Below are 13060 nucleotides of genomic sequence, written 5' to 3'. Positions count from 1 at the left end.
TAATTATGACCTGAAGTCACATAGAGTACTATCTAATCTTATCACTGGAAAGATTATTCATTCGTGCTTAAGATCGAGCAGAATCAATTTATATTACTGTTGTGTTCAGTGATCACTTAGGCTTGAATTTATTTCGTCAAATTATTTAATTCAGTGATTATTTTCTCTGGAATACAGAGTGCTCATAAAATATTCTTAGACAGAAACATTAACTGGGATTTATGGTGAATTCAAACCTGGAATTGTATTAGAGTTTCAACAAAAGACTGTTGGCACATCAGCATTCTTCAGGTCATCACAGACACGTCAACACTTCAGCGTTGGACATAATTTTGATATCTACTAAAGTTTATTCAGACCTTTAAATTATTATGACGTGTGTGTAATGCTATGATTATTTTGGAACTTAATTCGCAATATTGTTAAAACGTGAACATCTGTTTCTAAGTGAAACTTCTACAATTTCATCGACCAAAGAGTCAGTCGTCTGTTTTCCAGTCATTTGTAAGCTTTCAGTCAGTGGTGAATTTATTATTTTGTCATGGTGGGAAAAAATAACATTGATTGCTGATTATTTTAAGGCAGTGATAATGGAAGTTATTGTATGAATAAATACAATGAGCAGGATAAAGTAATCGCTTGTGAAACATCAATTTTAGAGACAACAACATGTATTCATATTTTATTATTTTTGTTACATAGAGAACATAGAACAATCAGGTTTACTTTTACACTTCTTCGGCACCTCCACGTTCTTAATCGTCTGTCTTTTTTCAAGATCCTCTAAAAGAGCCGTCTTTATGACTAGCTCAGATTGGTCGATGACGACAGCTGATTGATGAAACCAACTGCAAAACAGGATATAAAAGCCACTCCTAACAGGGTGCTCCGTTGTTTCCAATATAAAAGTCAAATCTTTGAGCAAAAAGCAGAAGCAGTTTACATACTCAAATGAAAAGAAAGCTCTGATACAACATGACGACGATGGATTTCTCCGCCTTCTTCGTGCTGCTTATGATCTCAACTATGCTGAAAACAGCTTACAGCTGCAACTTAGCAAGTACGGTATAAACACAACTTTACCTGTCTACCTGTCTTTCATTCATTCTCTCTAAACGAAGGTATGGCTCTGTACAGTGCATGTCCTCTCCCGGAAATGCCTACCATCTTTATAGTCGACTGTAAATATATAGGCATTCAAAATTTTTAAAAATAATGTATTCACCACTCATATGAAGCGTAATCATTTTGAAATAGGCTATCGATTTTTCCAAATTTTAAAAGGAAAACATTCAGATATGATTGTCCACTTACAACATTTCTAGTTACAGAATTAAACTACAGCAGGTAGCAACCTGTACTGAGAACTGCAATGAGCCAATACTTCACAGAAATCCACATCTTGCTCATATATTATAATTTCTTTTGATTTACTCTTTAAATTTGGCATAATGAAACTCTTTCGTGTCTGTAAATAAAATTGTTAATGCATCTACTATATATTTAAAACTACTTTAAGGTGTAGAATTGTCTTTGCATCCTTTTTTCAACTCAGAATCCAGCAACATGTTTTTTATGCGTACACATTTTCAATCCTGTATGTGCATAAATTGTGATCAATGGTGCAAAACGTCAACTAATCACGAAAGTATCACAACAAAAACAAACAAATAGCTTAGTTGGCATTCGACATTCTTCCTTATTAGCTTAGGGTCAAAAACTAGTGTTCGAAATCCAAATTTCCATCTTAATTTACCAAAGTTTAATGTAGATCTGCCAAAATAAAATAGGATCCATCTTCAAAAAGGTGTGATATATATAAGTACTACGGAATTAAGGGGTGACTACTGCTTGCTTTATTTTTAGTATAAATGTAGTTGGGATAAATCTTTTGAACTATGAACAGACTTTGAAAAGACTGTTGTGGAAACAACCGGCAAATGAATAGCCAGTGCGGGTACAAACATTTTTTTTTTTTTGGTCGGTTTCAGTTATAGGAATATATTTCGCTTTGAATATCAACGCGGCATTCCTATACGCCTTCTTGAGAAGTACAGTCGGTTGTTTTATCGTCTAAAATGGCAAGGACAAAGCAAATGTATTAGCAGCAGTGTACCAATGGACAGGAGTTATAGTGAGAGATATTTATATTTAGTCACATTTTGTTTGCATTATATGTTTAGTATTTTCTACCAACTTTTTTGCGTACTAGTACCCAGTTTGATGCTAGTAGGCATCCTACAATTTGTAATTTTCATATATATGACTTGTTTTGCCTACATCAAATAGGTAATTTGTATCAATAAGTATTCAAATAACATTCTGATAATCCCTATTGATAGGCATCACCGCCTCCATAATCTCTAATAACCTATAGATTTGTAGCTATCCAAATAATAGTGGTGTGAGACCCACCTTAGTGAAATCTGTTCACATTACAATTCCAAACAATGGATCAAGATACCATGCCAGTAAACACAGCAAAGAAAGGATCAAAGCTTGGAAAATAAATTCCATACAAGAATAGAAGAAAACAAGCTTAATTGTTAGCCATCCAGCAGGTTGCCAGACCTTAGATTTTGGAATGGTACCCACAGCGCCCAAACAGGCAGAAGTATTAACGGCGCTCCATACAGTGGGAGTCAAGATAGGAAAGATTGACGGACTACAACACGCAGGAATAAACAAGTACGTCATATACACTAAGGACCAAATACCCCTACTAGGCTCCGGAGAAATGGAAATAAAGGGGATAAAAGCTACGGTGACGTCCACTGAACCCTTCATCAGACAAATAGAGCCGAAGCTCACGGAAATCCAAGTAATGGAGCTTCCATTAGAAGTGGATAATGAACAACTAAAACAGAAGGTAGAGAAAAAATTCAGGGTGAAAATAGTAACCCACAAGATGGCGACGGTGTGGGGCTTTGCTCCAATAAAATCGGGCAACAGAACAATATACGTAAACAAAGAAGATGCCAAGAAATTCACGATTTGCTTTTATGTACTAGGTTTCAAGCTTAAAACCTGGTATAAGGGATCTGAAAATGACAGAAGTTGTCCCAGATGCCAGCAGACCGGCCATGAGCCACGAGACTGCCTAGACCAGGGACAACAAGTTGACAAAACCAGAGAAACAAATACCTACGCCAATAAGGCAGCATCACCCAAGAACACTTCAGGAAACATGGCACAACAGCAACAACAACAACAACTTTAGCGACAGCAGAAAGAAATACTGGAAATGATAAAACAAATAAGGGAAGAAAAGAAAAAAAAAGAAACGAAGCGGAAGAAACAGACACAACGCTTCCGGAAATTGATGTAACAGAACTTCAAGACTTACAATCAACCCTTGAGTGGCAACAAATTTTAAGTCCAAATAGAACAGCGGCAACAGCAACACCAGCGAAAAAAGGGATCTCGGTTAAAAATAGATTCAAAGGGTTAGAACATGAAGAAATACAGGAAGAAGAAGAAAAAGACCTAACCGGAGTAGAATCCCTAACACCAATGACACCTACTCCAATTCCAAGAAAACACAAACAGAAAAGAAAGGCTGAAAGTGGGATAGAATCGCCCCAGGAAAAAGATGAAAGAGAAATAGACAAGACAGATATAAAATCACATGAAGAACAGGAAGTAAGGAAAACAAACCAGGCACACAAAAAAGAGGGAAACAGCAAGTGACAAAAGCGGGACAGAGAATGAAATGGAAAAAATGAAGACGATGAAAGAAATACACAGACAGAATCTGAATATGAGAGCATGGAAGAGACGACCAGCACGATAAGGACCGAGACGACAAACCATGAGACTGAAATAACGGAAAGCACCACAAACCAGACGGAAAATGAGACAATAGAAACGTCACCGAACGACACAAACAGCACTATGGGGGAGTGGGGGGGCTAGTACCCCCACCTGAAATGTTCAAATAAAAATAAAATAACCAAACCCAAAACAAATCACATACAAAATAAAATAGAAAAACCATAATGCGACACCCTGGAGAATTGAAAAAATGGAAGGAATGAACTTCCAAATCTTGTCAATTAATGTAAATGGAATTAACATGGAAGAAATTGCCAAATTTAGTCCCAACTTAGATTATGACATTTTGTTCTTTCAGGAAACTCACAATGGATTTACTGATGAGATAAAAGCATATTGCGAGAGTTATTTAAATGTGATTTTAATTAAAAATGACTATGAAGGAAATGATATAAAAGGGGGTGGGAAGGCCATTTTAATTAAAAATAAACCGGGTTATAATTGGGAAAGGGTAAATGAGGGAAATGATTTTAAAGGAAGGATGATTCATATAAGATTTGGAAAAATACATTTCATTAATATTTATGTACCAGCAAATAACTATAAAAAAACATATCCTTATAAAAAAAATCTATCTAAATATTTAGAACAATATAACATGGAAAATGTAATAATAGGGGAAGACTACAATTGGGTAGGGGAAAATATAGACAGAGAAGGGGAGTTAACCACTAATGAAAAACTAATAATGGTGGACTTTTTTAACGCTCATAAACTTACGGATATATATCGTAAATTAAATTTATTAAGAAAAGAATATACTTTTGAATACAAACAAAATAAAGGGAGTAGGATAGATAAATTTCTATGTAATAACTACAAAGAAAATAATTATAAAGAAGCAAAAATAATACATTTTAAGATCTGAGATCACAAATTGATATATATGAAAATAACTGCCAAATGAAAACAAATGGGGAAAAGGGACTTGGAAACTAAATAATAAAATATTGGAGGATCCAAATTTTATCTTAGAGATTAAATGAAAAGCATGATAGAAAATGGAAATATGGACATAATTAAAGAGTGGGATGAGTTGAAAATTAAAATAAAAAATATAGCAATCAAATTTGCACAAAAAAGGAGCATGAAAGTAAAACTAGATAAAAGAGGCCATCGAATTGCAACTTAAAAAAGATAATTCAAAAGAATTCGAAAACAAACTAAAGGATAGATTAAATAATATAGAAGAGGAAAAAATAAGGGGTTACGAAATAAGAACTGGAAAGTTTACACAGATATATAAGAAAGCGAGAGGGCTATACAAGCGAGAGGAAATTAGAAGAGGAGGGGAGAAAGTAATGGATGCTTTAAAAACCAATGGAGACAAAACAACAGTTGATAAAAATTATATTTTAAAGGATATAGAGGATTATTATACACAACTATACACATCACAAAAACTAGAAGACAAAGAAATAGACGAATTTATCTCACAAGATGAATTAATAGAAAGTATCCGGGACCTTACAAAAGGGAAATCTCCAGGAGGAGATGAGCTCACCACGGATTTCTAAACGAAATTATGCGGTGAGCTGTCGCCAATCCTAGAATGGTTATATAACATTTTATTAAGAAATGATGCTATGACAGAGATTATGAGGGAGGGAATAATAACACTAATATACAAAGGGAAGGGTGATAGGAAAGAGCTTAAAAACTGGAGGCCCATCTCCCTCCTAAATACTGACTACAAAATACTTAGTAAAATTTTAGCTAATAGGATGAAAAAAAGGAATGGGAAATATAATTAATATAAATCAAAAACGTGTGGACCAAAAGGGAGGGATGTACAACATAACATTTTAAGTATTAGAAGTATTATAGAACACATAAACGATACCGGACAAAAAGCTGCCATGGTACTTTTTGACCAAGAAAAAGCTTTTGACTGATTAGAACATAACTATCTATAAAAAGTGCTAGAAAAAATTGGTTTTGGAAATAACTTCAAAAACTGGACTAAAATCCTGTACAACAGAATAACTTCAAGAGTATAGGTAAATGGAGCCAAAACAGGTAAATTCGAAATTAAAAGATCAGTGAGGCGGGGATGCCCACTATCTATGCTATTATATGTAATAGCCATTGAAATTTTAAATAGAAGTATCCAACTAAACAAAGATATTGAAGGTATAAAAATACTGAACATAAAAGAAGTGAACATGTTACAACATGCTGATGATTGCACGAACTTTAAAAAGCATGCAAACTCCTTTAAGCACCTGACTAAAGAATTTGAAAAGTTTAGTAAAGCGACAGGATCACAGATTAATCATGAAAAAACTGAGATACTTAAAATAGGGAACTGGAAAGGCAATCAATCGGGGTTGCCCCAACATCTAATTAAAAAGCAGGTCAAAGCGTTAGGGGTTTATTTTGGAGAAAACGCAGAGAAGGAAAACTGTAAAAAGATAAAAGATGCAATTGAACTAAATGTGAAAACTTGGGCTCTAACGCCGTTATGTTTAATGGAAAGAACGCAAGTAGCGAAAACGTATATGTATGTACATATGAATTATATTTTAAAATATATTGATATAAGTAATAACATTTTAGATATAATAGATAGAACTATACTAGATTACATATGGGATTTTAAGCTACATTATATAAGGAAAGAAATATTGTATAAGGCTCAAGAAGGGGTGGGGTAGGACTCCCCAGCCCCATTTTAATAAAAGTGGCAAATATGTTAAATATATTTAAGAGAATTAGAGCAGAGCCTGAGAGTCCATGGGAAGGTATCTACATATACCGTTATGGATTCTCAATGAGAAATAGAAACGACATGTATAAAAATAATAAATTAATTAAACAGTTATAAATCCCAAGGAAATATAGGAGTACTAAAGAGCTAATTTTAAAATATAGAGACAAAAAGGAACTATGGGAGAAAGAAGAAAATCTAACATATAATTGGATTAGGGAAGAAATTACAAAAAATATAAAGAGCACAATAGAAAAAGAAAATATATATGTTAATTGGGATAGGGCATGAGGTAATTGGAAAAAATTAGGATCGTTGAAAATTCAAAGCCTCTGCTTCAAATACATGCATAATGCATGGTTGACAGGAGAGGCTGCAGTTAGACGGAGTATGGTCCGAGAACCGCCAAAATGTCCACTGTGCAAAATAGTAAAATTATAAAACTCATGTTATGTTACAATGTAAACAAAAACACTCGAAGACCGTATAAAAATTATAAACGAAATTCAGAAAACTAATGCGTATGTGAAACAAAATATTCTATATTTAGATGGTAAATTCACAAAAAAGACATTGTATGAAATTAGTAGTTACATTATAAAAACAATGAGGGCCTGTGGTCAGGTAATAGTTATTGGGACCTAAGACGGAGGGGCGAGTGCAATGAAAACTATCCATGGGATAGTTACCTTAAAAGGACTTGCAAAAGGACTTGCACTCGCACCGGCCGCCCCCTCCTCCCTCTTTTAAATTTTTTCTTCTTTTTTTCTTTCTCTTTTTTTTTCTCTTTTTTTTACTCCATAAAAATCATATTCTGGAAGTCTTTTGATTTCGGAAATAAAGAAGTAAATAGAAGCAACCTATTCGAGGGAGTAAAGTATAAAATATTAAAGAAAATACGGGGCTCTCTCGAATTCGTATAAATTTAAACAAAATCTGCGAAGAGCGACTCATATATAGCACACATTCAAAAACACTAACATTATTTTCTTTTGAATAAAATGTAACGCACCGCCACTTCGCCTAAATTCCAAAATGTATTAAATTAATCTTTGAATAAATTTATAAGATCCGTTTATGAGGATCATAAGACGACTGGGTATGATACGACAAAAGGCTATCCCTACATGAAAAGATTTATAGCACAAACAAACATAGCATAAACACCTATAGCAGACACGGGATATAGGGACCTCTAGCCAAGGTCACATAATAAAAAATAGGACCGGGACTCCGAGTTAGGTGATAAAAACCTACTCGGAAGAACAAACCTATAGAATACACCAGGGAGTATAAAATACCGCGTCAAAAATTCATTAAATTTTTGAACAAAATTCTGTTATATAAAAACACATTCCAACATATCGGGGGAAATCAGTAACACATAAAAACATTTACTCTTTGGTTAAGTGGGGGGGGGATCTGTCTTGTGCCCCCCCCCCCAAAAAAAAGGGTTCAAACAGCAATGTGCTAATTTAAGGTTCATCTAACATTTTGCAAAGCTGTCCTGGTCTTAGTTATAATAAACAGTATCCATTATTTAGGAAAAGAGCTTAGAAACGAATTCCCTCTATGACCCCCAATTCAAAATAAGACCTGCTGTGGTCACGGAAATTCGTGCACGTGAGCTATTCTCATTGTCATTTCAAAACTTCCAGCACTTGCTATCGTTACCCTTGGAACATGCTTATGGGTAGACTATACGTATATATGTTTCAAGTCATAGAATTCTTGACAGTTATTTTATCATAGTTTATTGGCTTAATTCAAAACATGTTCCTATCCTCTCTGCCCACAACTGTCATTTAACAAGCGCTGTCAATTTATCTACAAGATATGAAAATGAGAACAAGGACTCGTGTTGCTGAAGCTTAAGACTGTCGGCGTGATTTGTACACATTTGTTTAAATAAAAGTAATTGCAGAAAAAATGGCGTAGTTTAGTCAGTAGGTAGATGCAAATTCTAGTAGATTTGGTATGTGCATTGAAAACATGACTTAAAGTTTCCTCATAACGATGACACAGATCTTTATGAAATGAGAAACGCAACAGGTCGTTCTGTGGGAAACATTAGGTCTGAAAAATATTTTGTATCTGCAACTTGTTTTGGCTAAATATCTTTGGAAATAAAAACAACATTTTCTCTATGATCATTTTGAATGCATTGTAATATTATTCATTTTGTATCCATTGCAAGGCTTTGGGAAACATGTAAGTTTCTACTGGTGTCAAAACTTTTCCTTTTGCTCTAATTCATTTAAACATTCCAATTTTGTTCTAATTCTATTAAACTCTATCATTTACATGTATTAACGTCATGGAATATTTACATTTATCTATCAAAGGGCCGCTCGTCGTTAGTACTAACAGTCACACCTATAACAGTTAGCCCTGACGATACCTTCAAAAGCCTAACATTTGTCAGTATTTTTCATACGATGAAACAGTTATTCTCAAACTTAATAGTTACATTCATTTCGAGAACTCATTTACACGCATTGGACAAATATTCATGGTCAACCATTTAAACCGCTTGCACGCGCACTGTGTAGGTAGATTGTTCAGTTAGCCATTCGTACGACACATTGTATTTTATTTTATTTTGTTCCGTTTAGTCTATTTCCATAATAATTTGATATCTATGTAAGAACCTAGACTGTTAGGATCGAATAAATGATGGCTTCGGTATCATATAAAAAAAGTTACTAAATACTCAGCTAACCATTTAAACCGTAAAAATATGTCTAGAATTTACATAGAATTATTTGTTTCATTTTTTTTCAATTCAACATTTGCAGGGTCATGCCAACATATTTACGAAGGGTCACTTACTCCGGTAACAGGAGAATACCAGCTATGTACATCAACCGGGAAGAAATTTGACGTGTTCTGTGACTTTTACGATGGACACGGCTACACGTTTATATCAAAAGAAGGTTTGGACGTTCTGAATGACCTGTCCCAATTGTACACAGACAGAAGCCACGTTCTTGTGCGTCACCGTCAAACAGATGGTATACAAAAAGATGTCGAGATAGCTCCTCACTCAGCATTCAAGCACAGGTATCCAATAAGCTTCCAGCTTAGTCAAGCTGTTGGGTTTAGCGTTCCATTAAATGCAGCAATGAAACCGTACATCTATCTTGCATTTCTGCCCGAATCGTACGCACGAAGCCGTATAACACAAGGCTACCAAGCCGCAGGAGAGGATCTCATATTTACCAACTGCGACTCCAATCCAAACTCTTACCTGGCCTTTTTTGCAAACCCATCCAGTCTTCCTCCTAATGATTACTATAAGCGATGCTGCATGTCACATGTGGTGGACACTTGGATCAAAAAGGCAACTGACACCCCATCATGGCGCCAGCTGCCCGAAAAGTACTTGTACTACTTCGAGATGCACATGGGAGGCTGTGGGGGTTACGTCAGCACAGGCTCATTTCCAACGGTTTCTGGGGCTGCTGTCGGTTTCAGATTCGGTATGTACTGAATAGGAATCATATTTACTGACTACTTTAAAGCTACATACATCTATTAAAAGCTTATATTACAAAATCGATGTTTTGATACTTTTCCACCCACTGCCTCGCAAAAGTACGCAAAAGGTACATTTCACATGGTATGAATCACAATAGGTCTAGTTGAGGATAAAGGATAACAAATTCAGCTAATTTCTTTAAAATAATTGCATTTCTTTAACAAACAGATATATGATCTGCGATTAGTCTGCTTTTGTGTCTCCGGCTAATAGTTTTTCTTGAAGCGTTAATGCCAGATTTGAGGAACCTCAGATATATAAAATACCGGTATCTGACCATAAGGTTTACAGTCATTGTCGAGTGCTGTATATAACTAGCTTTGAAATTTGTATACGTTACATCTTGATTGGAGAAAAAGTATCCTAAAAATTGATTTGAAATCAACCTAGTACTCTTTATTTCACTGACGAATATAAACGAAATACATAACGTCATTATGCTTTCACCAAAACATCAAATGATTATCGACAGATCCACAAATAGCTCTCATATAATCCAGAACGTTTGAGTAAATTGTGTTATTTTATTTTGTTCAAATTCATCTGTTAATATTTCTCATGATCTACGTTTCAGATTAAATCAATTAAAATGTGTGATGTACTAAAAAAAAATATGAAATGACCTACGTCTGTCTATCTGTCTGTCTGACTCTCTCTCTCTCTCTCTCTCTCTCTCTCTCTATATATATATATATATATATATATAGTGAATGTGTGGTGTTGTCAAGTACATATATCTTTTACAGATCTTTGAAAATTTTATTGATGGCCAGATGAATACAAGTTACTGATCAGTTTTACTACATATATTTAATCACTCTACAAATCTAAGCAATAATTTCTGTCATTTGCATGATATTACTTATACACTGAGATGCGATTTATGTTCTTTTCTTTTGTATTAATCAAAATGTAAATAAACTTTTCTTGTATTAAACAGCTCTGAACGAATACATTGTATATTTGTTGTGAATAGTGGATTGCATTTGGAGACCATAATCAACAGCTTGCCTTTCGGCAATACATTCACGATATCAAACTTCGTACTTGATTTTCTTACTGGTGCCCATACTCATTATTACTCTGCCTCGATTTAGGTCAAACGTTCATAATACGAGGAATCCATAGTCATTATCACTTTGCTGTACAATTTGTAATACCAAAGCATGTACTCCTGGTAGTCTGCGTCGTGTACATGACCATTAGCACTGCGTTCATCCATCTTGGTAATACGTTCATAGTACGAGAGTATGTACTCTGTGTGATCTGAATCGTGTATATGACCTTCATCTTTCTGCTTCTGGCATGGAGTTTATGGATGCATGTGTATATGATAAAAATGAAGCAGCAGAGAGGGCGCTCAACCTCTAATTGGTTTACCCTCTGTTCGCAAAATAAGCCTTCCTGGAAATCGCAAAAAAAAAATCGCGATTGTCTCAGTACCCGGTATAAGACAACCATGTCAAAACTCTAACTGACTTACCCGGCCTAAGTATTTCTGATCAAAAAATCTCAGCCATCGCGTCGGTGTCAGCGCCCTCGTTGCTGCTATAAATTAAATCATTATTATATCAATAATGGCAAACATCGGAGAACTATATTCCGCTAGATTTGCACGAGAGCGACTAGAAGCAATCAAAAAGTTTCTTCCTGTTCGTGATTCTGTAAAAAAAAAAATTACAAGCGCGACAAGAATCTCAAGTTGAATCTGCAACGGGTGCAGAACAGTTATTTAGACCCGTTACAACAGCTATCAAGGGGGTTACAGAGGTAATTGAAGAAAAACTTCTTCCAGTATCAAAACAGACTGCTGCGCAAATTGCAAAGATAGCTATAGCTCAACCTCAACTTGAAGAAACGCCTGAAGGTGCTGTTGGTGAGAACCAAAAAAGGGGAAAAAGGGAACTGGTTTTATGGAGAAATTTACTGAAAACGGTATACGAGTAATCAAAGGAATTCAACCAATGAAACCTGATGACATAGTCAAGTTTGGTGTGTTTGCTGCTGAAAGTTATTATTCAAGAACAAAATTTTTAAAACCAGAATATGTTAAAGATGTAAGTCGTGATACATGGATTAATTGTTTAAAATAAATCAAAATGTTGATCAGATAAACAAACGAGAAATATTTTATACCGCATATCTATCAAGAGTAAACAAATATGATAAAATGATGCAAGAATAGAAACGAAAACAAGAACAAGAGCGAGAACAGAAACGAAAAGAAAAGAAACAAAAGCGAGAAGAAAAACAAAAACGAGGACGGAGACAGCCATCACCCGACCCGGGTGTAACCGGAAGTGGTTTTACTGGAAGTGGTCTAGTTACTTGTCCTTACAATATCCTCGAGGACGTGCAACGGTTAGAAGCTCTGATAGGAGGAGTACGTGCTGGAAATAATTCTCCGGAAATAATTAATGAAGCTGCTGATATTTGTCAGCGATTATTTCAAGGTGGAATCATGGATATTAATACTTTACCGAGGACTTGTTGATGAAATCGTGGATGAATACTATAGTGACTAATTGTTAGAATAATAACTATCAAATAAGATGATAGTGCACGACTCTCATCGCACAAAAATGGATGGTTAGAGTAATAAACTCGCGATACCCCGTTTACACAACGTATTACGGGGATGGATTCGGTAATGTTATTCAAGGATTGTTTACAAGGATAGCTCCAAAGGTAGGTCCAATTGCAAAACAATTATCAAAGAAAGCTATGGATATTATCCGTGAAAAAGCTCCTAGTACAATCAGTGACGTTGCTGGTAAGGCGTTCTCGTCAAAGACAAATTAGTACGATTGATACGCAGACCGAAAGCGGTTCAACCAGTGAAATTGACAAGCACTAAAGTTATGCCATTTTTATTCATTATTCTTATACCGAGCCTAACCCCAACAAAACAGGAAAAATCGAATTACAAGTTCATGATACAAGTAGATATTTTTTGCCTTGTGAAGCGTTTATTG

At 35.0% G+C, this 13060-nt stretch overlaps 1 protein-coding gene across 1 annotated transcript; it reads left to right on the top strand.

The window, feature by feature from the left end:
- Nucleotides 1-418: 418 nt before the first annotated feature.
- LOC149806659 (uncharacterized) lies at nucleotides 419-11038 on the top strand. Its single transcript, XM_089956242.1, has 3 exons — nucleotides 419-1060; nucleotides 9343-10026; nucleotides 10832-11038. Exons 1-3 carry the CDS (start codon nucleotides 976-978, stop codon nucleotides 10837-10839), a joined length of 777 nt encoding a protein of 258 aa, XP_089812368.1. The 5' UTR covers nucleotides 419-975; the 3' UTR covers nucleotides 10840-11038.
- Nucleotides 11039-13060: the final 2022 nt, after the last annotated feature.

This window comes from Sinohyriopsis cumingii, chromosome 1 (genome assembly GCF_028554795.1).
Source record: "Sinohyriopsis cumingii isolate HCF-2022 chromosome 1, ASM2855479v2, whole genome shotgun sequence".
Lineage (NCBI taxonomy): Eukaryota > Metazoa > Mollusca > Bivalvia > Unionida > Unionidae > Sinohyriopsis > Sinohyriopsis cumingii.
This window is presented reverse-complemented; position numbering and strand designations above follow the sequence as displayed.